The 27,079-nt window shown below is 39.5% G+C and overlaps 1 protein-coding gene across 1 annotated transcript in view; it reads left to right on the top strand.

Annotated features, from left to right (window-relative positions):
* stard13b (StAR-related lipid transfer (START) domain containing 13b) overlaps nt 1–27,079 on the top strand; it is a 111,093-nt gene that overhangs the window by 13,765 nt on the left and 70,249 nt on the right. The window contains exons 3-5 of the mRNA XM_027150506.2: nt 84–254; nt 1,613–1,759; nt 15,530–15,560. Of these exons, the coding sequence (XP_027006307.2) occupies nt 84–254; nt 1,613–1,759; nt 15,530–15,560 (349 nt within the window). The remainder of the gene's footprint in view (nt 1–83; nt 255–1,612; nt 1,760–15,529; nt 15,561–27,079) is intronic.

The raw sequence follows: 27,079 nt of genomic DNA, 5'->3' as shown, positions 1-27,079 counted from the left end.
AAAGATGTTCCTGAATATAATTATTAACCAGTAAACCTATTGTAGATTAGGATTAACCATTCATTGTTCTTTCTTGCCTGCAGCAGTCTCCTCTTGACCTGCTGTCTCCATGGTCCGACTCTATGAACCAGCTCATGAAGAGACTGGACAGGCTCAATCTGGACATTGAGGAAGCCCTGAGCACTAGCTCCTCCCCTTCTGACACACCCTGCACCACACGGAGACAGACAATGAATGATAAAGCTTTTCAACAGGTTAGCAACAAACCCCCTGTAATTCCTCTTAACTCTCTATGATTATCTTGAACCATGACCTGCAGAACAAATCACAGTTTGGACAGATGGATGAAGTCCAGAATGAAATGTTTTTTTCTGTTCTTTTTTTTTTTCTCCAGTAAAACAAAATACATCCGTGTGTACAGAATCCATTTCCTTTTCCAAATTGCATGCTCTATCGAATAATATCAGTCCCTGAGTTCTGGTTATACAGTACGGGTGCTCTATCGATTGAGTTGTGTTTCAGCGTATGTTTAAGAACCATAAGCAATCCATATTTGTTTCGAGAGCATTTGTGTGACAACATCTATAAACTGACGGATTCATCACCATCTCAAAAGCACAACGAAATCAACGTCATATTAAATCCCCTCTCGATTATAAAACCGTGTGTACGCCGTCACATGAAGCAGCTTTCCAGTTCATCGGTTTTCTCGCCAAATGTTTCTAACAAGTCACGCTTGCTTGAGCTGTAATCGATTCCTAAAGTGGTATGAAGTAGAAATATAGGTAGATTTTTACAGCTTTTCCTCAAACAAGTGGCCTCATAAAAGCTATGCATATAAATCAATAGTGCGGTTACGGACAGTTTCACACGCTTTTGTTTTCAGTATCAGCCAATAGAAATATTTCAGATGCTTATTGATATTCATCCCGTGAGACAGTGTCTGGAAGGGACATGACTTTTGATACCAAAGCATGTCAGATTTCTTAGTTGTGCCATTGCACGTAGACATTGTGTCCTTTTTAAAAAATGTATTTTTGTGTTAATGCCCTCAGATGACATGCTACAGTCTGGTAAAGATTGCACAGGACCACAGGGATTGAGACAGAGGTCTATTGTGTCGTCAAGCTTCACCAATGGGAACTTTCAAATCTACTTCTAAAAAATTCCGCATTGAACTTGTGACACGTCCAGCCCATAAAGCAGACTTCAGAAGGAAACAAAAGTGGCTTTTGGTTCCTCATGAGTGTCTGACAAAGTGCCTGTTCTTCAACCACAGCTCTGTTGCTGTGTTTGTGTCATTCGGGTCCACTTGAGATGCTTTGAGCGATACACGTCTCTCAGCTACTCTGACTAGCATTACTAATTCCCAGCAATCCAAGGTCTATTCTGAGAACGTCATACTGTATTCGCCCGCTTTTTATCTGTTATCTATTTTTTTCCTCTCAATTCGAATCTTGGATTTTTTTGGCTTTGGCTCTGGCTTGGATTCCTTCCATTGTCACTGACCTCTGTTCTGATTTCCTCTTTCCCATTACGAGTCCTCTCCAAAGTCCATCCTGTCCAAACCGTCTTTCAGTGTGTGGTGACTGTGGTTCTGCTGTCATTACAGAGCACGACAGCATGGGGATCAGAGGGAAACCAAACCCTGAACAATAACAGGATTGCTAGAGGACCAAGCTGGAAGGAATGCCATGGTCAGGATATCTCCTTACCTAACTCTTCCTCTGTGACCAGGGCACGTCCCAGAAAGACAGAGGTACGTGGATGATCTCACTTTATTGAGATTTCACACTCTTTGTGCTCTGTGTAACAATGCATACTCTGAGCAATGTACTGGTCTGGTCATGTAAAATAATAATGTCAGGAAATCACGTGCACTCGTGCTTTAATGGCATAAATGTATAATCATGTGATGAAATGGATTATATGGAAATATTTAGTTAGATTGTATATAACAATTTAGCACTACAAAAGGATTATAAATAATATTTAATATTTGCAAAATTTTCCACACACAAAAAAACGTGTGTATGTACAGTATATACAGTCAGGATTGAAATGATTTAATAAAATAATTAGGTTTATACCTTAGGACATTCTCAACATTTTATCGGATATGTTTCTTATCTTTATTTGTTATTCATTTATTTTACATTATTTATCCTCATATACATTTTCAGGGGGAAAAAAATAATAAATATTAGATGGCGTGAGCTACAATCTGTTTTTATTTCACACTGAGTGAAATAAAAGTGATAAGGAATGAAACTCTCAGATTTGAACACATGGTAACGGTTTCTATGACGCCCATATTTCAAATTCATTACAATTAAATAAAATTAAATTCTTTGTAAGTTACTAAAGATTCTTAAGTTTTACTATTCATAAGAATTTTTCTATCCTCTAATACATAATAAAACTTAATAATGGCATTGAAACTATGTCTTGACAACTTGTGTCATGTTTTCTCCAATAATATTTGTGGAATATTTATTAACATTATTTAAAAATATTATATGATTCTATTTATTATATAATAAATATTAAGATTATATTTTCTTAATACATTTTTAATTATTAATAAAAACAGAACAGCATAAATGTTTCCATATTATATTACAAAATCTATAAACAAACAAATAAATAAATAAATAGCATTAATCCTTATATTATAAGGAATAAATTAACATATGCACTTGATCTCTTAAAGTTTCACATTTTAAATGTTTATAATGCGATGATAATTACATTACGTTAATCCATAGTAGATTCGCTTTATAAACATTCACAGATTATAATTAAAAAGGTTTTTCAGTATGGCACATGACATTGTAATTAGTAGTGATAATTAATCATTAATAATTAATAATTTAATCGAGATTAAAAGCTTTGAGAGGCACAATCAGCATTTGATAAAATGCTAACAAGGAATTATTAGCAACTCACAGTTCCTGGTATAAGTGCTGGCATAATGATTTATGAATGAGGGCTTTATAAGAAGTGACCACAGAGTGAAGGTAAACGTTGCGATTTGTGAGGGTTGTGTAGTATCTCTAGTGTTTTGATTTTAGAGCAATTTATATTTATTTTTCTAGCCAAATTTTGCCTGACATTTTGTTGTTCGTCTCCTCAAAGTGATGAAGTCAGATGATAAACGAAGGTCTGTTTTCAAAGCTGGAACACAGAGTCGATTATTTTTGCTCAGTGAAAGGAAATGAGAGAGGAAGAGAGAGAGAGAGAGAGAGAGAGAGAGAGAGAGAGAGAGAGAGAGAGAGAGAGAGAGAGAGAGCATATAAGAGGTTTTAATGACTACTACTGGTCCTTAGCAGCAGCATTTTATATTAAATGTCATTTACAGACGCAGTACAGCTTGTAAATTTCAGCTCTGAGATTCACAGTGACTGCATGTTATCTGCTTAAAGAGGAAGGAAAGAATGAAGCCCTGGTGAAACATTTAGCCCGACTCATACAAAGCCAAGTCTGTATTTGCAGTTTGTGTTACGCATGATCAAGAACCTACATTAGAGACTATTAACGGCTTTGCCAGATCTGGTATTTGCAAGAACACATAAGGTTGCTTTTCATCCATGATAGAAATTTACTCTTCCTTATTATTGATGTCTATTAAAGTAAAATGCCGCTCTAAAGCCCTATTCGGACGGGACTAGTTTTACGCGGGGACGTCGAGTAATGCAATTTTACCTCAGGACGTCTGTAATATTAATTGGCCAATTCGCACGGGACAAGACATCTCAGTAAAACTAGCAGAAGTGGGAGGGGTAACTAACTTTACGCACCACAGTAACCTCCTTGTCGTCATGTGCGTATGACGTTGCTTCCTGTTATCACGTGCACAAACAGACAACATAGCCCCTCCATGCTTTCAAAACACGCCAAAAAATACTTTTAAACAGGAAATGACGGAATTTTACTGTACATATTTACAGAGGATCTATTCGGATGAGATTAGTATTACCTGAGGTAATTTTTCCGGACCTTTTTACAGAAGGTAAAAGTCGCCGTAATCTTTACTGACATTGTCCGTAATGTTTACCGAGATGGCACATTCGGATGGGACTAAAATCACAGAGAAGCTCTGGTAATAATTACTTTACCCCCACGTCCCCATGTAAAACTAATCCCGTCCGAATAGGGCTTAACACACATGCAGTAGGTTTATATTGAAATTCTTGTCAGCTGTATGCAGTAGGTGCTAATTTGTTGGCTTCCATTATTCCTGTAAAAGGCTAGCACTAGTGTGTTAGCATATGATGGTCTTGCTAATGCAATTAAACGGTATTTCATAGGGAAAAGAAATTCATTAACTCTGAAAATTAAAGTCTTCACTTTCCATTTCCAAGTGACGTTCTGTGTCATATTAATGAGAAACACAGCATAGAAGAAGCTGCAAAATTGCTAGAAACACTGGATATAAAGTTCCAGAAGTTGCCCAAAGCTAAACAACATACAGTACAGAGTTGTACTTGGCTAGGTAATGATCTGCTAGCTGAAGTGCATGATGACGTTAATGGTGGTGATTTTTTCTAAAATATGGCATTCATAAACAAACAGCGTTATCTACATGGAGATACAACTCCAAAATGGAAGTGATTTCATCTTATGTCATTTTTTATTACTGAAGGTAATGTTTTTGGGAACAAGGATCTATTAGCCAAGTAGAGAAACCTAGGAACCTGAAACCTGTTTTTAAAGAGTTTAGTCATGTGTTAAGAGAGTTCAGTGGTACTGTTTAAGTTTCAGTATAAAAGCTTATAATAATAATAATAATAATAATAATAATAATAATAATAATAATAATAATAATAATAATAAGGGGCAGGGTGGCTTAGTGATTAGCACGTTTGCCTCACACCTCCATGGTTGGGGGTTCGATTCCCACCTCCACCTTGTGTGTGTGGAGTTTGCATGTTCTCCCAGTGCCTCGGGGGTTTCCTCCGGGTACTTCGGTTTTCTCCCCTTTGGCATCTCTGGAAAAATTGTCCATAGTGTGTGAGTGTGTGAGTGTGTGTGTGTGCCCTGTGATGGGTTGGCACTCCGTCCAGGGTGTATCCTGCCTTGATGCCCGATGACGCCTGAGATTGGCACAGGCTCCCCGTGACCCGAGAAGTTCGGATAAGCGGTAGAAAATGAGTGAATGAATAATAATAATAATAATAATAATAATAATAATAATAATAATAATAATAATAATAATAGAAAAACAGTTAACTTCAGCGTGTCTATCTGTTTATAATCTGTGGGAATCTTACGCACCACAACGTCGTGCACATTTGGTTTCCGGCCAGCTCATGTTGATGTTACATTGTGTTTCCCGGCGGTCCTCCAGGCAAAGCGAAGGGTAAAGGTTAGGCCATTAACAAAACTACAGAGTTTACAGCTGCTTCACTTCCAACTCCTTTTGTCACTTCATTTCATTGCAAAGGCTTCAAAAGCTCTTTCCCCCATGTTGTTTCCCAAACACGATCAGATGAGCAACGCTGAGTCTCAATGAGCACGATATCTGTGGGAATCCAGTTCTTTTCCGTTCATCTGGCCAGATGTGTTTGTTTAATCTTGGAATAGCTGAGCATCGTGGCACCGCTAGGTAGCTTTTTTTATTTGGTGCATGGGAACATGGCTTCAAATTGCTGAAAAGGACTAAGGAGGCCCACTGATGTGAGAATGTGTGTGTGTGTGCAAGCATTTGTATTTGTGTGTGCCAGTTGAAGAAGGTAATTGGCTTGGAGGGAGTAATAGAATGATTTGGCTTCGGGCCCTCTGACAAAATGAAGTCTGGTTCTCAGAGAAGCTTAGCAGGTCACCAAGCTTCAGAGTCGTTCTGAGGTTGTGGAGCGAATGAATAGGCTTCACCACTCACAAATGAGAAATCTGAAACTCTTAAGGCAGTGCAGTGATTTTTACCAATTGTAGGTTCAACTTGATTTGTTTTACACAGCCAAGTCTCACACAAAGCCTGGTTCCTGCCCCCCAGCGCTGTCTGATGTCAACAACTGACTGTCGATTGTGATGTTTCTGCTACTGGTTGCCTTTTTTCAGAACCTGTCAGGTGTTCGAAGCTAGCAAAAAAAGTTCTCCTTATGTATGCATCAGTTTTCATATTTTTTATTCATTTTCACCAACTTCTGCTCATCTGCTATAGCTTGCTATATATATTTTTAAACAGTGAAATAGCACAAGAGACATTCATTCATTCATTTCAACCCTTATCCGAACTACCTCAGGTCACAGGGAGCCTGTGCCTATCTCAGGCATCATCGGGCATCAAGGCAGGATACACCCTGGACGGAGTGCCAACCCATCACAGAGCACACACACACTCTCATTCACTCACACACTCACACACTACAGACAATTTTCCAGAGATGCCAATCAACCTACCATGCATGTCTTTGGACCGGGGGAGGAAACCCCCGAGGAACGGGGAGAACATGCAAACTCCACACACACAAGGCGGAGGTGGGAATCGAACCCCCAACCCTGGAGGTGTGAGGCAAACGTGCTAACCACGTGCTAACCACGTTAACGTGGGAAAACATACAAAACTATGAACAGAAGTAAATAGCTTTGTTTGGACTAGTCCATTTTAATGTTTTCAGTCAGATTATCTCAGGACAGTATTCGCTTCTCTCTCATCAGCTAAGGGATGTCCTTGTCTCACCAGCTTGAGGAGTTTTTACTAAGTGTAGGATTGACCAAATTGGACACGAGGCTACTGTATCTTTCTCCAGCATGTCCTCCCTGGTGTCTCCTTGCACTTGGGACATTATCGTTCAGGCCAATTAGAAATGTCTAATAGTAAGTCAAGGTGACCGGACTGTTCCACTGTCCCACGTTTTCAATATCTTCCTGATCACCTTGATTTATTTCTACCAGTCATTTTAATTACCCTGAATGTCTGGAAAAGCTGATAAACATTCAGTCCGAGACAGTCTGTAGTTTATTACCCTTGATTTCTTATCCAAATGAATCAGCCAGTTTAGTGTTTGCATTTGTTCCTGGGAAATCTGATCGCCAGGCATTTGATTTTTCAGACATACTGTACATTTGTCTGAATTATGTTGAAATCCAAGAGTTCAAGGCGAGCAGCTGGTCCGTATCAGACTGTTCAGAGTGTGTATGTTAGTTCTCAGTCCACCTGCAGGTGTGTAGGGTGGGATAAGTGCAGAGAGGAAAGCAGCTCAGCTGGATGGAGATAGATTACAGAGCTGAGAGCCGCTCAGGAGGCCAGGATTTGTTCTGTTCCAGTAGAGCTTAAGCTTCAGTGCGAGCTATGGGGCCAACATTGCTCCTGTAAAGTGACAAAACACTGCTGGGTTGAGAGGTCAACCCCTTGGACTTTCTCCTATTTTCATTCATTACTGTATTCCATTCACTACCTATGAGTCTTAGGAAGACTTTTTAATATTTTGAATCATTTTACAAGACATTTTAGTTTTCTTTGTAGCTTTTGCGGCTAATTAATGTCAGAGTTTCTTCTTAAACAGCGATCTTAAGACTTCATGGTTCATGCACAGTAACTGAACACTCATTCACTTTTCAACCAGATCTTGGTTTAATTAAGACATACAAACAAGTCACAGTCAATGTTATGGTGAAGACAAACTGCAACCTTAAATATTTATTTAATCAGCTTTAATGATAATAATAATGGTCATGTAAGAAATAGCAAAGATTGGTATTGGAATGGTTGCTCTGTACAATGGCTTTGTCATTCATTCATTCATTCATTCATTCATTTTCTGCCGCTTATCCGAACTTCTCGGGTCACGTGGAGCCTGTGCCTATCTCAGGCGTCATCGGGCATCGAGGCAGGATACACCCTGGACGGAGTGCCAACCCATCGCAGGGCACACACACACTTTCTCATTCACTCACACACTACGGACAATTTGCCAGAGATGCCAATCAACCTAACATGCATGTCTTTGGACCGGAGGAGGAAACCGGAGTACCCGGAGGAAACCCCCGAGGCACGGGGAGAACATGCAAACTCCACACACACAAGGCGGAGGCGGGAATCGAACCCCCAACCCTGGAGGTGTGAGGCGAACGTGCTAACCACTAAGCCACCGTGCCCCCGGAGTGCGATTAATCACGATTAAAAATTTAAATTTATTGACAGCCCTAATTTAAAGTAAACTTTACTATGCCTGTAATACATATGCTTTGTGCAAAATACATATAGAGATTGTCAAAATATTGGTCTTTCAGGGGTATATTAAGTATCCATGTTTGTTTTGGTGTAATAGTGGATTTAGTTGTGCAGGCCAGCACAGGAGGTACAGTATTAATGGAGCATTTTGTGTAAATAGAATGTATAAACATGGTACTGGTATGTATTTCATTATAACATCCATCTTGTATAGGCAGGTCAGTCATAAAGACTTGTTAGCTATACACACGGCAGAATTCTTGGAAGTGTTGCACAGACCCACAGCAAATAAACGAGTAGTTTTGTGTGCTGACAGACAAAGCATGAAGGTTTATCTATAAGAGCATTGGCATGCTTAGGACAAAATATATTACACAATGTTCTTGAGGATCTGGTTCTCTTACAGTGCATACTGTACACTCGGATATGTATATATAAGCATGACATGCATGGATGGTTTAGCGCAATGCAATCCTGTCAAGGCCATCAAGTGTGTTGGCATGGAGCCTGAAAAATGTCCTAAACATGGTCACCTCACTGATTGAATGTGTAATCTGAGGTCATCGAACAGGCCGCGTACTGTTCGAACTCCACAAACACAAATGTCTCCCAGTTCATTTCACCTGCAGAGGGCTGTGACAGTGAAAGATTCAGGTTTCTGCAGAAGTGCTTATCCACAAGTCTTCCCCAGGCTATATTTGTCATAACACAGCAGAGGCTCTGCACTGGGCCCAGCGCATGACCACATTCCTTTTGAGTCCTCTGGGTGGTTGGTTCTGAAAGCTACCTCTTTCCCAGCTGTGTAGAAAGTGTGGTATGATAGATGGAGCGTTGTCTAATAGCCTCAGCAAACCTTCCATCAACGTAGCTCCAGTAGCTCCTTATGTTTATAATCGAACAAAAAAGGTTTAAAAGTGACGGATAAAGTATGGAATGTATTGCAATCTGAACAGCAGATAAATATAAAGATGTGCTCACACACTTTTCATGCAAGAGGAGGTGAAGATTTGTTTTACTTGATTACTGTACATCTGAGTCGGGTGAGAACTCTGGGTGCACTTTGAATTATATGCTGTGGGCATTGTTTTCTTGGTTTTCTTTGCTTTCTCCATTTCTCTGTAATATTCAACCCAATCTAATTCTACCGTTCCCTTTTCCCTTCTGGATTGCCATGTTTACCTGAATCATTTAGATAATAACAGCAGAAGCAGGTGGGGTTAGTCCATTTTTCTATACAAGTGGGAAGAGTTGGTTAAATTTTCTTCAGGAATAAGTGAAATTGGTTGAATGTTTTGGTGGGAGTGGGCAGAATTGGTTAAAATATCAGCTGGGGCAGGTGGAATTGATGATACTTTCTGTCGAGAGTGAGACGGACTGGTCCAATTTTCTCTTGGAACAGGTGGGATTTGTCAGGGAATCTCATCATACTTTCTACTGGAGTCTGTGGAATTGGTCAAACATTCATTCATTCATTCATTCATTTTCTACCGCTTATCCGAACTACCTCGGGTCACGGGGAGCCTGTGCCTATCTCAGGCGTCATCGGGCATCGAGGCAGGATACAACCTGGAAGGAGTGCCAACCCATCGCAGGACACACACACTCTCATTCACTCACACACTCACACACTACGGACAATTTTCCAGAGATGCCAATCAACCTACCATGCATGTCTTTGGACCGGGGGAGGAAATCGGAGTACCCTGAGGAAACCCCCGAGGCACGGGGAGAACATGCAAACTCCACACACACAAGGCGGAGGCGGGAATCGAACCCCCAACCCTGGAGGTGTGAGGCAAACGTGCTAACCACTAAGCCACCGTGCCCCCCTGGTCAAACATTCCATTAGCCCATACTGGATGGGAGAAACCTTCCTTATGAATGGGCAAATTTTGGTCAAACTTTCTGAAATGGTGGGTGGCTTTATGCAAAACGTCTGTAAGAGCAGGTAGGATTGGTCAGACTTTCTGAAGAAGTGTGGTGCATAGGTCAAAACATCTGTAAAGTGAAGTGACTTGAATGGATTTGCAAAAAAAACTTTCTAATGGAAGAATTGTTTAGACTTGTATTTATGCAGGATTGAGTGGAATTGAAGAAACCTTTTGTAGGACTAAGTAAGATTGGTCAGACCATGATGAAACCTTATACAGTCGCACAAAGGGTTTGATTAAATTTTAAACTCAGGCAGGTGGACTTGATCAAAGATTCTGCTGGAGCCGAAAGGACAAAGTGGTCAACATGTCTTGTGGACTTGGAGGAATTAGTCACTTTAAACTTTATGTTTGAGTGGGTGGGATTTGTCAAACTTTCTCCAGGAGTGGGTAGTGTTGGTTAAATATTTAGTGGTCATGGGCAGGATGTGTCAAACGTTCTGTGGGAACAGGCGGAATTGGTCAGAATTCCTCTGAGTGTGGGCAAGATTGGTCAGACTTTGCGAGTGAGTGGGAGTGAGATTAGAAACAATCCTCCACACACCTCTAAATTGAGAATTTCCAAATATTATGATATTTTGCAGCTTTGTTCAAATTGGGTTAAGGATCAGTACAAGAGGCCTATGACAAACTGCAGAAAGGGGTCTCAGAGTGCCATCTCTGTGATTTAAGTTCTATAATATCAGCCATTTATTTGTGGATCTTTGGGGGATAGACCAAGCAGGCCAAATATAACAGTATAAATGTTTCATGGGCAATGGGGGATAAGAAGAAAGAGAAAGTAAACACAGAAGTTAAAGTACAAGGCCATCTTGGTGTATGATGAGGAACACTGATGGTTATATAATACATTATTTACGACTTTTTTTTGTTTTGTTTTGTTTTTTTTAACAAATCCAGCTCAATTGAACAGTTCAGTGCAGGTTTATACATCATTTGGTCACGAAAGCATTTTGTCAATCAGGGTTTTTTCCAATTAATATACCAATTTCTGACATATTTGTATCATACACTAGTTTCTGTAGACTGCAAGGGTTATGGCAAACCTTTTGTCAGATTTTTTTTTTTCAAGGATTTGTTAACAATCCTTTCAGTGGCTGGTATGGGGCAGTGGTGGCACAACTGGGGCAGTGGTGGCACAACTGGGGCAGTAGTGGCACAACTGGGGCAGTGGTGGCTCAACTGGGGCAGTGGTGGCTCAACTGGGGCAGTGGCGGCTCAACTGGTTAAGGCTCTGGGTTGTTGATTCGGAGCCAAGCTGCCACTGCTGGGCCCTTGAGTAAGGCCCTCAAACCTCCCTGCTCCAGGGGCGCTGTATCATAGCTGCCCCTGCACTCTGACCCCAACCTCCTTAGTTGGGGTGTGTGAAGAAAAGTATTCCACTGTGCTGTAATGTTTATGTAGCCATAATAAAGGATTCTGTTCTTCTGGATGTTGCAGAATTTAGTTGTTGTTGTTTTTTCAAGAAAATTGGTCAAACTTTACTCAAACACAGTGGCAATTGATATCGGATCGTTCCATACCCATCTGCCTCTCTGTCCTGCTCCATCGATTGCTTTTATCCCAAACAAGCTTGTTTGCACTACACTGTTCATCTCAGGGATTTGTTTTCCTAACATTTCATTTTGTCACGTTACCTGAAACAAAAGTGTGTCAATCTAATCAAAAAAAAAAAAGAAGAAGAAGAAAAAAAGAAGAAAAAAAAACTTTATAATGCGAAAACATCAAAACATTGAGGTGTTTTCTTTTGGTATGAATGCAGGACATTCCTCTGTGCATGACTTGTACGTAAATATGTGTGTGTGCTGCTCTAGGGTTACAAATCCTGCAGGGATTTGATAGTTGAGTAAAGGGATAAAAATTTCAGGTTGCGGGTGAAAAACAGGACTCCTGTGGATTAGAAACACAACCCCGTCTCTAAACAAGTAGCACTTGCCGTCTGGGCTGGACCGAGGGCACGTTAAATCATGCAGGTCCGGGGTCAACACGCTGATCTACAGCTCTGTGGGAGAAAGTGGCAATGCAGCGGTCAGGTGATAGCTCGGTTCACGATCATGGGGGGTTAGTGTTATTAATATGTGTTAAAATGTACAGCTCATGGAGCTGAGAAGACTACAGAGACAACCCAGTACTGTATAATGTCATCAACCTATAGACCCCTGTGGAGTGGAGCTTTATGTAGAGAAGTAAAGCATGGCTCCTGCTACAGTATGTAGTTTGGGATAACCAGAGGATACTGTAGTCTATATACATAATTAGCAATGCAAAAAAATCCTAGTTTAAAAACATTCCTGTATCATTTTAATGGAAACAAACCCGACAAATAATACCGTACCAATTAAAATAGAAAGCTCTCAATAACTCAGTTACAGTCGGGTGAATTAAGCCTCGTATAAAGTTTTACTCGATTTCTACAGTATATCAATATTAAGGACTCTAATTCTAATTAAAATGTGGAAGCAAAGCCACTGAGGTGTGTGGTGAATATCTAATATATAACCTAGCTTGCTCTGGTAATATGCAAAACATCATCATTTTGAGAAACTTTTAATCATTTGGTGTTAATGAAGCAAAATCTCAGAGAAAAATTCTAGTAAATTAAAAGATGACGTCATTTTTTGCTCCTTAATTTATTTGTGGAGGGGGGGCACGGTGGCTTAGTGGTTAGCACGTTCGCCTCACACCTTCAGAGTTGGGGGTTCGATTCCCGCCTCCGCCTTGTGTGTGTGGAGTTTGCATGTTCTCCCCGTGCCTCGGGGGTTTCCTCCGGGTACTCCGGTTTCATCCCCCGGTCCAAAGACATGCATGGTAGGTTGATTGGCATCTCTGGAAAATTGTCCGTAGTGTGTGAGTGTGTGAGTGAATGAGAGTGTGTGTGTACTCTGCGATGGGTTGGCACTCCGTCCAGGGTGTATCCTGCCTCGATGCCCGATGACGCCTGAGATAGGCACAGGCTCCCCGTGATCCGAGGTAGTTCGGATAATCTGTAGAAAACGAATTTATTTATTTATTTATTTATTTATTTATTTATTTATTTATTTATTTATTTATTTGTGGATAAGCCTATCACATGCTTCCTCGGAGATACATAAAGCCAACCGAAGGCATCTTTAGGAACTGCTGCTCATAGTGTAGAATAAGACACACGGAGGAAAGCGCTATATTCTCCATTCTGCATTCAGAAGCCAACAGATATTCATGACTAGAGTCACTGTGCTTGAAAAGGAAGAAAGTATACGCCACCCCCTCTCACACAAAGAGCACAGCCAAATTTCTTCTCTTGGACTCCTGGCCATGGCTGGCTGTGTCCTCATCAGGGTTTGAACTTGCAATGTCTGGGTGATAGTGTGTTTGCTTTTCTGGTGAATTTAAAAAAAGATTGTTATTATGCAAAAGATGCAATCCATCTTACGTCAAAGCTCTTGTCACTCCTCACACTGCACCTCGCTCCCTCAGATCAACCAGCGCTGCTCCACTGGTCTCTCAGGGTAAGAAGTAGGTTCACAACAAGACTCTTTCTCTTTTCTCTTTCTGGCACCGAGGGGGTAGAACGAACCTCCGCCTAGATGTCCGAACATCGGAGTCACTGACTATCTTCAAAAGACAGATGAAGACCTACCTCCGTCCTGAAACACATGAACTAGCATTTTTTCCCCCTGTTTATTTTCCGTGAAATTTTTTTTTTTTTAAAGTCTGGATAAGGGATTCTGCCAAATGGTGTAAATGTAAATACAATCCTCATACACTCTGTTATTAAATCAGTATGTTTCTTATCATATCAGCTTTTAGTAAATCAGGGCACACGTCTCAAATCCTATGTGATAAATAAGTAACTCTGAGTGTGATATTCTGTCCAATGTACTGTAAATCCCTGGCCAGGGCTTGTGTATTACACCACTGGTTAAAGCGGGGATGTTCACAAAGATGAGTGTAAATATTTGCCTTCTCCAGGTTTCTGCACTAAAAATAATGTACTGTAAGCACCTGAGTAAGCTGTTTGAGTCGTTAGCAGGCTAAAAAGTATACATTCCTTCTTTTAGGAGCTGGAAAACTTTATATAGAAATAATAAGTCCTCGTTAACAAGTGGACCTTTAATTTAATAGGTGCTCAAATTAAATTTAAAATGTACTTATTTTTATTTTAAATATAAACGTATTACTTTGAATTTTTTTAGCATTTATTGTGTGTGTTATTGCCTAAGTTTGTGGATACTGCTGGAATTTGTGAATTTCAGGCAGGTGGACTATCTATCTATCTATCTATCTATCTATCTATCTATCTATCTATCTATCTATCTATCTATCTATCTATCTATCTATCTATCTATCTAGCCAACAACTCACCCACCCACCCACCCACCCACCCATCTATCTATCTATCTATCTATCTATCTATCTATCTATCTATCTATCTATCTATCTATCTATCTATCTATCTATCTATCTATCTATCTATCTATCTATCTATCCATCCACCCACCCACAAACCCACCCACCCACCCACCCACCCATCTATCTATCTATCTATCTATCTATCTATCTATCTATCTATCTATCTATCTATCTATCTATCTATCTATCTATCTATCTATCTATCTGTCTATCTGTCTATCTATCTGTCTATCTGTCTATCTATCTGTCTATCTACCTAGCCAACAACTAACCCACCCACCCATCTATCTATCTATCTATCTATCTATCTATCTATCTATCTATCTATCTATCTATCTATCTATCTATCTATCTATCTATCTATCTATCTATCTATCTATCTAGCCAACAACTCACCCACCCACCCATCTATCTATCTATCTATCTATCTATCTATCTATCTATCTATCTATCTATCTATCTATCTATCTATCTATCTATCTATCTATCTATCTATCTATCTATTTTTGTAGATAACTGGCACATTATTCTTTTACCATGAACCATATGAGTTAAATATCCTTAACAATATCTATCTATCTATCTATCTATCTATCTATCTATCTATCTATCTATCTATCTATCTATCTATCTATCTATCTATCTATCTATCTATCTATCTATCTATCTATCTATCTGTCTATCTGTCTATCTACCTAGCCAACAACCCACCCACCCATCTATCTATCTATCTATCTATCTATCTATCTATCTATCTATCTATCTATCTATCTATCTATCTATCTATCTATCTATCTATCTATCTATCTATCTATCTATCTATCTATCTATCTACCTAGCCAACAACCCACCCACCCATCTATCTATCTATCTATCTATCTATCTATCTATCTATCTATCTATCTATCTATCTATCTATCTATCTATCTATCTATTGTTTTAGAATATGCAAACTGCTGAATTTAACTATATGTATAATATAAAGATGCAAAACTCATTCGTGACCATCTGCTTTGTCTCTTGTTTTTAGATGTCAGCGAAGAGAAAGCATGGCGGAGCAGGTACGTAAGAACCGGCTTTCTTTAACTTCATCACGCTGTGCTTACAGATGTCTCTTGACAACTGGCCTCAGCATATAAACCATTAGATTGATGGTTTGGGTTCAAGTGGAAGCTTTCTCGTCGGAGGTTCTAACCTATTAGAAATCCAAAACCATTAGCGGTTAAAAGTTTCCCCGATGATATTTTCTCACAACCGGTTTGTCTGTGAGAGACAAGAGAGGCCATGTGTGTGACACAGTGTTTAATCACATTACACGTGTGGTGTGAGGTGAAGAGAGCCTGAGCGCTGTCTGACACAATTCAATTATAAAAGCGTACCAGAATGTGACCGATTAATGATGTGGATGATAGAGAGGTCAAAAACAAAACTTTTTCAGGCTGTGGAAAGTTTTTTGTTTTTAAACCCCAAAGAACTTGGATATTCAGTGCCCTTTTTGTTTTTCTCTGGAGTCTGGCTCATGTCTGAGTTAGTACAGAGAGACAGGGACAGGTGTCTGGAGTGTCTGGAGTTTAGGGAATGCAGGAGCATGTATCCCTCATTTATAGGCTTGGTGTGAGGTACAGTGTACATGTGTGGGGGGCGGCATACCAGAGCATTGTTACTGTTATGGAGATCTGAAATATTTGGCATGGCATGATGTGGCCCAAGGGGGGCAGCTGCGATATCTCGACTGGGCGTTATGGGATTCCAGTTCAGGCTCAAGTTGCTCTCTCACATGACCCTGAGGTCACATAGCAATGTGGCACAAAGGTACATTATGACACGTTGATGCTTCTCACTTTCAGCCTCACATCAGGCCTGCTGCGTCTGTGTGGCCTGAATGACGGACGGTTTGTTCTGTGAAGACAACAACAGCAACAACACTTACCTCATCATGGACTGGTCTGGACTATGTTTTCAGGATTTCAAGGATCACTGATATATTTAGTAACACTTTAGTTGATGTAAATAAGCTTTTAGTAAATCATTTATACAGCCATGATGGAGAATTTGTCTGAGGTGACATTCAAGTTTATAAATAGTCTGACTTTGTTTCTGGACAAAAGTGGGAGGAACCGTTGAGTATCATTATGTAGTACCTGTAATTTCTGAATAGTTACTGTCTTATAACTATACGTTTGCTTTTACCTATTTCTTATTCATGAATCTTATACAGTATCATGTCTTTATTATATTCCAAAGTCATTTATTAGCATTTATTATGACTTTGTTATAATGTACTAATGTATCCTTCGACTAATTCATATTTAAAAAGAGCTAATACTTCACAGATAAAAATAATACATTCAACATAAAAACTAACAATTAAAAAAACAGATTGTTCACACTAACAATCCTTTCACTTCTATATTTCACATCAAGACATCTACAAAACTTCTACATAACAAGACGAAAGGGATAAAAGTCAAGAGTTTTTGTCATTGAGGTGTAACTACTAATTGGTTGGAATTATGTTGAGCCTTTGTGCTGTGGTGCAAGTGGAATAAAACAATTCAGGATGTGCTGTTAAACGGAAGATAATCAACTAAACTGATACATGTTTACATGCTGTTTTGCACACTTTTTTATGTTTTTGCTCTTTGCACACAATGTCTGACATTTCAGTCATTTCAGTTATTTTGCTCATACAGTACAATGATTCAGTTGTTGCTGTTTTTTGCACAAACTTATACACTATCTCAGGGACCTGCTGTGTTCATTCTAGTATTACTGCACGCAATATTGTCTGAACTTACAGTATTTACATATATACAGTATTGACACCGGTCGGTCGGCGCTGTTTTTTGTTTACTGTCTTTTGTGTACCATCTTTTTTGTATTTTGTGTATTGTCTTGTCTGTCTTGTCCTACACTGTCCTGTCTGTCTTGTCCTGCACTGTTTGCACCAGGTTGCACAGTTGCACTTTATGTGGCTAGGACTATTTACTAAGTCCTAACTCTGTCTTTGTTTTATGTAGCACCATGATCCTGGAGAAACGTTGTCTCATTTCACTGTGTACTGCAACAGCTATATGGTTGAAATGACATTAAAAGCTTCTTGACTTGACTTGACATCACACCATCCTCTTGCTGATGGTTTTCTACAGACAAAAATCAAAAACTGCACAAAATTTTGATGTAAACATTACCAGAGGCCAAATTTCTTCCTGTTTTTGTCGTGTCCGTGTTCAGCATTGATTATCTTTGTCATGTCTCACTCCACAGTGATGGTCAATATGAAACTCATAGGAAAGGAGACACTCAGGGATTTAAGAATGTGTAGTCTTAACATAAGTCTATTTCTATTTCGCCAGCTTTATGGAACGCCATTGTAATGCTAGAAAGTATTAACAAACCTTATGTAATTCTTAGTAAGGTGTAAAATAGAAACCCTTTAAATAAAGTACGAATGATAATCATGTGGAAAAAGCAATCAGATGGTTATCGATGATTAGCGGTCGCCACAGTGGCTCGGTTGGGAAGTTGTAGTCGGAGGATAAATCATCGAAATGACTTCATTTCACTGTGTTTATTTTGGAAAAGTATTTTGCCATGTGTGGGACGCTGCCCTTATCCGTATTAACTCTGCATACTTTGGCTGGAAAGCCTCAGTCGGTGTCACAGCGTGTTACGTTTAGCCACGTGTTTCAAATCGAACAGCCATGCTAATGGCAAAAAAATAACGATGATGCCATAAAAAGTCCAAGCCCATACAGTTCTGGGCACATGATATAAAAATTCCCCTCTCATATTTTACTACTGAGCCATACAGCCTGCATGATGTCAGTGAAGTTTGAGGCCAGATGGCGAGCAGACGCTCCGTAGCGCACTAATCATCTCATTAAAGTGCTGCTCCACAGTGAGAGCAGCGAAATGTACAGAGTCTGATCCAGACCACAGACAGAGTTACAGCAAGGTCGGTCGTCGACGCTTAACGATCAGCTCTAAAATTAATCCGATATACACGTTGTTATTTAAGCTCATGCATTATGTAATCTATTAGGTTTGGGAATAAAAGAAAACACACAACCAGCTGGTGACTTTAGATATTATTTAATGAAATTTTTTATTTTTTTGGCTTTCTTAATCATTTATATTCTATATAATATAATATATAATATAATATTCTGCTGCATTGTACAGTATATTAATTCAATTATTTTGTTCATATTGATATTTAAGTTTATCAATACATTTATGAAAGAGTCTTGGAGGTTTCCTTATGTTCTAAAATGTTCAAGCCAAATAAGAATCTTTTCATTTCTTTCCAGATTTCTTTCTCTCTCATGATGTAAATAAGACAATATCCTTAACGCTCTACCTCTGAATGTTGCACTGACACTGGAGACGCCTTTCATTAATGCTATATAAATGGTATATAGATGTGGTAGCCTAGTTGTTAAGGTGTTGGGCTACGAATTAGAAGGTTGTGAGTTCGATTCCTACGTCTACCAAGCTGCCAATGCTTTGCCCCTGAGCAAGACCCTTAACCCTCAATTTCTCAGTTGTATAAAAATGTAAGTCGCTCTGGATAAAGGCTTCTGCTAAATGCTGTAAATATATATAATATAAATCTGTTATCATTAAAATCACAAATTTTCTACTGTATCTAGTTACTTACTATATACACTATACCGTATCAAAGCAAGTACATTAATAGACTGTACATCTGTGATGAGACCATTTCTGAACAGTTAGACTAGAAAATTGTGGTATAAACCGTATCAGTTTCACTTCCTTAACTCTTTCACCAGATTCCAAAAAAAGGATTTTATTTTATTGTGTTCATGTTTAGTGTTGAATGTCTTTGTCATGTCTCACTCCACAGTGGTGTTAATATTAAGCTCATATGAAAGTAGACACTCGGGGCTTTGAGAATTTATAGTGTTTCATAAATATGTCTGTTTTTATCTAGCTTACAAGGTGCAATATATTTATAGAAAGTTTCCAAAAAAAACAAAAGTTTGTTTTTCACACAAATGTTAGTATCTTTAGAGATAATGTTGATATCGAACCCATTTCTACTCTCTTAGACACCCCAAGTTCCATTTCCAATCCGGTGGTGTAGTAGAACTTCAGCGTACAGGTAAAAAGGCTTACAGGTGAGGTCTCCGATGTTTGAAAGCCAATGTTGACATATAAAATCACCAAAACAAACACGCCCCTAACCCAAATAGGCCCCGCCCCTGTATCGATAGCTCCGCCCACACATACATACGTAACCCAGGCAACTAATGGTTAGAAACGTGTCTTTATCATAGCTGAAGGGAAGAACAATACGATTGCAGATAAACAAACAAGCAAAAATGAGACACAAGCATAATCATGTAAAGGACAAAGGCATATATTAGTTCTGTGTAACAAAGCAAACCCAACGTTACTCACCTATCGAGAAGGAAAAAAGCGCCTCGGCATCTTAAGTAAAGTCGGCCGCATATTTACAGGTCGGAGTTTCCCGAGTCAATAACTCCTGAGCTAAACACTGTTACTACACAAAACACGGTTGTAGCTGCCTCTCTACATTACTACGATAGAAAAGAGGTGTTATTTGTGTAGTAACAGCGTTTAGCTCAGGAGTTATTGACTCGGGAAACTCCAACCTGTGAATATGTGGCCAACTTCCTGCCCCTTCAGTTCTCTCCAGCGCTGGAAAGCTGATCCTATATTAACACCTTTCTAACACCTTAGTAAGCCTTTCTTCGCTTTCTTTCTTAGTTTTTATCCTCCATGTCAATATTAAAACCGCTTTCTGCTAATGTCACACATGCGCACTGAACACTCTCTCCGCCCATATTGACAAGCCCCGCCCCTTTCTGCTCATTGACTACACGTTAGTTTTGATTTTTGTTTTGATTTTTGTTTATTATTCGGCCCGATACAGTTTTCTGAAGCATTTCTCAAAAATCAGAGACCCTGCCTTTAAATCAAAAATAGAAACAGACTTATATTATTAAATAAAATGCAATTGTCATGAATAAGGAATAAAGAATTCAACATACTGTACTTGATGAAAGATTTATTCTAGGCACAGAAATAGACGAATGTGGTTTTGGCTATTCTTCAGACATAAAGTAGGCCTTTGTAGTCGCTGGCACCTATTTAAGAAGTTTTGTTTTAGTCCAGACTTTATGGTAAACATAGCCCTTAAACATAACCATGAATTTACCTTGAGTTCAACATTTATATTCCTAACCGACTGGACATCGATTGAACCTTCTTTATCTGTTCTTGCCAGCGCCATGTTTTTAGCGGTCTGGTTCCTGCACCCAGCCGTGGGACAGGGTCCCATAAACAGATGTCTCTCTGATCCCATAAAGGGACATTAGCTCTGAGGCGAGTTAGCGCCAGACCCCTGGGAAGAGGTCGAGAACAAACAAGACCCAGTGCGCTCTTTAGACTCTCAGAGAATACAGGAGCTCCTCTCATCCTCCAAACCCCCCTCCAGAAGCTTGGATGTTTGATCTCTGGCTTCACAGATCCCGGACGTATCTCTGTCTAGACAAGGCCGTTATCGATCGGCGAGCTTTTACTGGCTAAAGGAAATTAATAATCTGTGATTTGTCCTTTTTTTGAACCACAGCTCAAGCTACCAGGTGTCTCCAGCACTCATGTTTAGAAAAAGGAAGTTGGTAGAAAACATATGGAAAAGTACTTCAGCATTTTGACCCTTTCCATTTTTTTTTTTTGGTCTTGTTTGTCTTCTTGGATATAAACAGAACTCCTCTGCACAAACCTTCCATAGAGAAACACTTTAGGAATTATTCATCCATCTCATTTTTTATTTTTTGTTTGAAAATGTTATCTTAACGTACACCTTGTGCGGATGGATCTACTACTACTACTATTACTTTTTTTTTTGTCATATTTGTAGTCTTATTCACAGAAGAGCTGACACACAAAACTCCATAAAAATCCTAGTTCGGAGAAAACTGAACATGACTAAATGATGACTAAACAGTGAAAGAGCTCCTCGTAAGCACGGCATGCGCTAAATCTTAATTGCCAACACATTACAGACATGAACTCTTCCTTCTGCTTTAGGGTGCCATTACTTTTATCCGGACTATAATGACGGGTCTTACTTGCCTTCGTTTTTTCATAGATTTGTTTGAAATGCTTTTTCCAAGTCGTTAATACAAAAAAATAACATGTAACTGACATTAAATTGGTGGAATATTTGAAGTTGATCAATCAAGAATGAATTGATTGGATCTTATTATTAAGATATCTCACAAGGATATGAATATTTTCCCCAACTAGGCTCTTTTAACCTTTACAAATGAATCACTTTTTGTATAAATTCTCTTGTGAATATTTTATCATTAAACTTGCTTGTATCCAGTTTCATACATGATGCCTGGTGACCTATAAATCAAGACACATTAAGAGAACAAGTGCTAGAGCTAATGAACTATGCTAATGAACTGGCACTCGCACTAATGAGCAATTTATCATGATCACGCTGCTTTGTTGAAGGTGAAACAAATTTGTTGGGGTTTTTATAGTTATGTATATAGGGTGTTAGTTCTGGATGTTGTGGAAAAGAGCTACTTGTCTTGGGTTGAGTGGATTTGGTGTGCGTCTATGTTCTGGAAGTTTGGGATGTGTCAGTATATGGATTCAGATTCCTAACCATGGTCCTTTCCATGTTTTATTCAGCTAAAAAAAAACAGCACGAATGTGCAGCAGAGATAAAGACATGGGTTTGTGCAGTATGTGTTTAGAGCTTGGCTTGGCTCTTCATGTTTCCTTGTGGGTTTCCTCAAAATTCTCTGGTTTCCTTCCACTTCCTAAAAACATGGCAGGAGGTGCACTGTTTATACAAAATTGCCGGTTGGTGTCTGTGTGTGTGTGTGTGTGTGTGTGTGTGTGTGTGTGTGTGTGTGGTTCCCTGTTATAGATGGTATCATATCCAGTGTGTATTCCTGCCTCATAGCCAGCGTTCCTGGGATTAGTCTTCACATCCATTGCAATCCTGACTAGGTCAAAGTGCTTAGTGAAGATGAACGAATGGTGGATAAGTAGAACAAAAAAGTATCGAAATGATAGTAAACGGATGTAAAATAAAAACTATTTTATAGAAAACAATATTTAAGTTTGTATTATTTATAATATCATCTTAGGACTTTTATAGAAATGTATTACATAATATTTATTTATAAATGTTACACTATATTAGTAACACCTTTGGAATTAGATTGGATTTATTTACCAGTTAGTCTGTTTTTAGGTTGAACACCTGTTAAGCTGACCTGGCAACCCGGGCTACTACAATGTACTGGCAAGGCTATAACACTTTGGGGGGTATGTGCGCTCCATTCGCCCTTGTTCGGTGCATGTATTAATAACCGGTAGCTCTCTTTGTTATGATAAATCTCACCTTGTCAGACCTCCCGTCTTACAAAAGCTGACATAACTGAAAAGCTGAGGCACGGTGCCCCAAAACTGTCACCCAGAGGCCACAGATACTGAAGCCCGAGCTAGGATTGAGAGCCTCACATACGACTCAAATGCTTCTTCCCTGTCTCTATATACGGTTATTCCACCCTGACAAGGCGCAACCAATACCATTCAGTACAGGAAAACAAAAGAAAGACTGTGGGAGACTGGAAAGCACCCTCTCTTGGGTCGGAACGCTCTGTACCAACGTATTAGCATTAGCGAAGGAAGCAGTCCCACATGCCTGACCACATTAAAGCAAATTTTCCTCAGGAAATTTTTTATTGCCACAGGGTTTATTTAATTTTTTTTAAGTAACCCAAACTGTACTAACATTTCCTTTGAGCATTTTCTTTATTTTCTGAAAGCACGTCAGACACTCTGGATCTGGATTCTCTCACATACTGTACGCATACGTTTCCAAGAAAAAGATTTAATCGTTCGCTCTAGAGAACGAACGTGCGGCGGTGAAATTGATCAGATCATGATGCGATGTGCCACAAATGATTTGCGTTGGTATTTTTCAACAGTGCTGCACTCCTGCGCTGCATCAGTCGAAACATGGCGTGCTATTTCATTTCGAGATCTATAATATCGACCCAACGGCGCTCAAGCTAATTTTGCTAATGTGCTTTTTGTTGAATGGATGATGCCTTGGGGAGCCCTTAAAAGCACATATTAATCATCAGTAACACTCCCTCTACTGTGTGTTCATCAGCATTTCCTTCTCAACTTACACCCTCCCCCAACCCAAACGTTTGTCTTTCTCGTTCCCTACAGACGCTACGCTTAGACGCTACGATATTATGGAAACATCCTGAATCTGAAGTGCTGTCTTTCTGTCATTAGTAGAGTTAATAAAATTCAGTCAGGATCTCATTTAAAGGATGAAAGTTTCAGAAAGATAAAGGACACTATTTAACCGTGCTTGATCTTAACTTCTACTTTACGTTTCTGTTTCTATTGTTAGCTGACTGATAAACAACTATGACAGCTAGTATAATATTAGCTTGCTTGCTAGAATAGACTAGCATAATGGCAGCAAAATCGTGTTGCAAAACTGTGAATGTGAATGTACAGTTTATAGCAGCTTATTTAACTGAAACACGTGTAAAGGTATAAGGGTGTAATAGTTGTAAAGGTGTAAATGTAGAGTATATCTAATCCATTATTTAAGCCTTCTATCCCATCCCTGAGGTCCAGTGGCAGGATCTCGTTGCTGCGGCCTTGGTTTGATTTCAGGGAGGCAGGGAGTCAACCACTGAAAAATTTTAGTGACAGTCACAAGCCTGGATAAAATGAAAGTGTCGTGTCAGGGCATCTGGTAAAAACATTAATTAATTCATTCATTCTCTACCATTTACCAACTTCTCGGGTCACGGGGAGCCTGTGCCTATCTCAGGTGTCATTGGGCATCAAGGCAGGATACACCCTGGACGGAGTGCAGGCACACACACACTCATTCACTCACACACTCACACACTACGGACAATTTTCCAGAGATGCCAATCAACCTACCATGCATGTCTTTGGACCGGGGGAGGAAACCGGAGTACCCGGAGGAAACCCCGAGGCACGGGGAGAACATGCAAACTCCACACACACAAGGCGGAGGTGGGAATCGAACCCCCAACCCTGGAGGTGTGAGGCAAACGTGCTAACCACTAAGCCACCGTGCCTCCCTGGTAAAAACATGCCAAAAAGAAATATGCGGACCAGACGATTCATTGTGGTGACCCCGAATAGGGAGCTGAACAAAGAACATAGAAGCCTTCTAGCTGTTTTCTGCCAAATATTGTTACCTTCACTTTTAATATTGTCCTTAATATACAATATGCAGATAATAAAATATTTTAGTTCATATTAATTAGGTTTTCTACCTGGTTTTCCTCCAAGTTCTTTGATTTCCTCCCCAGTCCAAAACCATGCTTTGTTGGCTGATCAGTATCTCTGAATTCTCCATACCATAGCACTTAAATTGGTGTGTGATTGTGTCTTGCACTGGGTTGTCATTCCTTCATGGTGTCACCCACTTGCTCCAATACTACAGGCTCCTTATGGCCCTGTGTGGGATGAGTGCTTCAGAAAATGGATGGATGGATTTACAAATGATAAGAATCTCAACAACATGAAAAACAACATATCGTTTTAGTAATATGTGCACCACCATCATCCACCAGAACAACTTCGATGCATTGATGCTCAGCATTTGATTGATTGATGATTGATTGTTTCAAAAATGATAATCCCTCACATGTTTTATTGATCATGGTGCTGTTGGAGAAGACTTAATATCCAAATCTTCACTAGGTGTTCAGTTGGATTGAGATCTGCTGACACTGAAAGCTGGAGCGTATGATTTACAACATTTTTAGACTCATCCAACCTTACAGTGATCTTTCATGTTCTGTTGATGGGACAAAGTCTTCATGGAGGAAAGCACACAAATCTGGAGTGAAATGTTACAATGCTACTGTACATCATCAGATGAAGGTAATCAGGAAGAAAGGCTTAGGATTGATTTGCAGTGATGCTTCACTTTAGGAGGACAAGCAAACCTACACCATGGGAGTAAGAACTATTTGAGCCAGGGTTTGGTCCAGCCTTTCTCCCACTCTATATCCTCCCATCTCTGGCCATCTGCTCTCCCAGGGTTTCTTTCCCATCCAGGCTGTCTGACTCCCGGTGGCCAGATGAGTGACCCTTGACAGCTGATCCGCAAACAAGCTTGTCTAGCAGAATTGTAGCTTAAAACCCTCAAGTGTGCACTTATATAGATATTTTAGTGCTTGGTTTTCCAATATGGTAAGTACCTAACATTTAATTACATGAAAATTACAAGAAAGTTTAGCTACATTTAAATTTAAACATACATACATTTAATTAAATAGAATTCAAGAGTTAAATCTCTTGTATATAGCTGTAACACCGGGCAACATATTTTGCAAGTTCATCGCAACTAACAGGAGAACTAAACACAATAATCAAAAACCTCTATACTAAAAACACAGGCTACATAAGGAATGACACATTTGTGGTCTGCTGTTTAGCTGAATGTGTTAATAGAAGAATATAAATATTTGCGATGTTGTAAGAAAACTTCCTCTTGTAACACACCATTTTGCTCTTGGTTACTTGAATACAGCAACTTGTCTTATTATCTTGTCTTTTATTAATTTCTTTCTCTTAAAGTTCATTCATTCATTCATTCATTTTCTACCATTTATCCGAACTTCTCGGGTCACGGGGAGCCTGTGCCTATCTCAGACGTCATCGGGCATCAAGGCAGGATACACCCTGGACAGAGTATCAGCCCATCACAGGGCACACACACACTCTCATTCACACACACACACACTACGGACAATTTTCCAGAGATGGCAATCAACCTACCATGCATGTCTTTGGACCGGGGGAGGAAACCGGAGTACCCGGAGGAAACCCCCGAGGCACGGGGAGAACATGCAAACTCCACACACACACGGCGGAGGCGGGAATCGAACCCCCGACCCTGGAGGTGTGAGGCAAACGTGCTAACCACTAAGCCACTGTGCCCTCACTTCTAAAATTCAAAAAGATAGATAGATAGATAGATAGATAGATAGATAGATAGATAGATAGATAGATAGATAGATAGATAGATAGATAGATAGATAGATAGATAGATAGATAGATAGATAGATAGATAGATTATGGAATTAATTAATTAATTTAACTATTTTTCCAAATTTAGATTCTATTTCTTTTCCAGAAAAGGAATATCTTTCTACTAGCACGAAGAGTCTTGCTTTTATTACTGTATTGAATTAGCATGATGTATTTCTCATTTTAAAACATTTACACTAAATGCACTCTGAGTTCGCACACTGATCTCCCAACACACCTGTGACAAGCCGATAGTTGGTTTATATGTGTCTGTAGAATACATTTTATAGTACCGGATTATTTTTCAACACAGTAGCACATGAAATGCCTCCTGGAATTTCGTCAAAGAAAATCTGATTCACACATAAAGCATCCCAACCCAGAACAGAGGAAAAGGTGGTCATGTGCAGCATGTGGATGATTCATATACATACACGCACTCACATGCTGAGCC

The sequence above is a fragment of the Tachysurus fulvidraco genome, chromosome 11 (assembly GCF_022655615.1).
Source record: "Tachysurus fulvidraco isolate hzauxx_2018 chromosome 11, HZAU_PFXX_2.0, whole genome shotgun sequence".
Classification (NCBI taxonomy): domain Eukaryota; kingdom Metazoa; phylum Chordata; class Actinopteri; order Siluriformes; family Bagridae; genus Tachysurus; species Tachysurus fulvidraco.
Note: the sequence above shows the minus strand (reverse complement) of the source record. Positions and strands in the feature narration are given on the sequence as shown.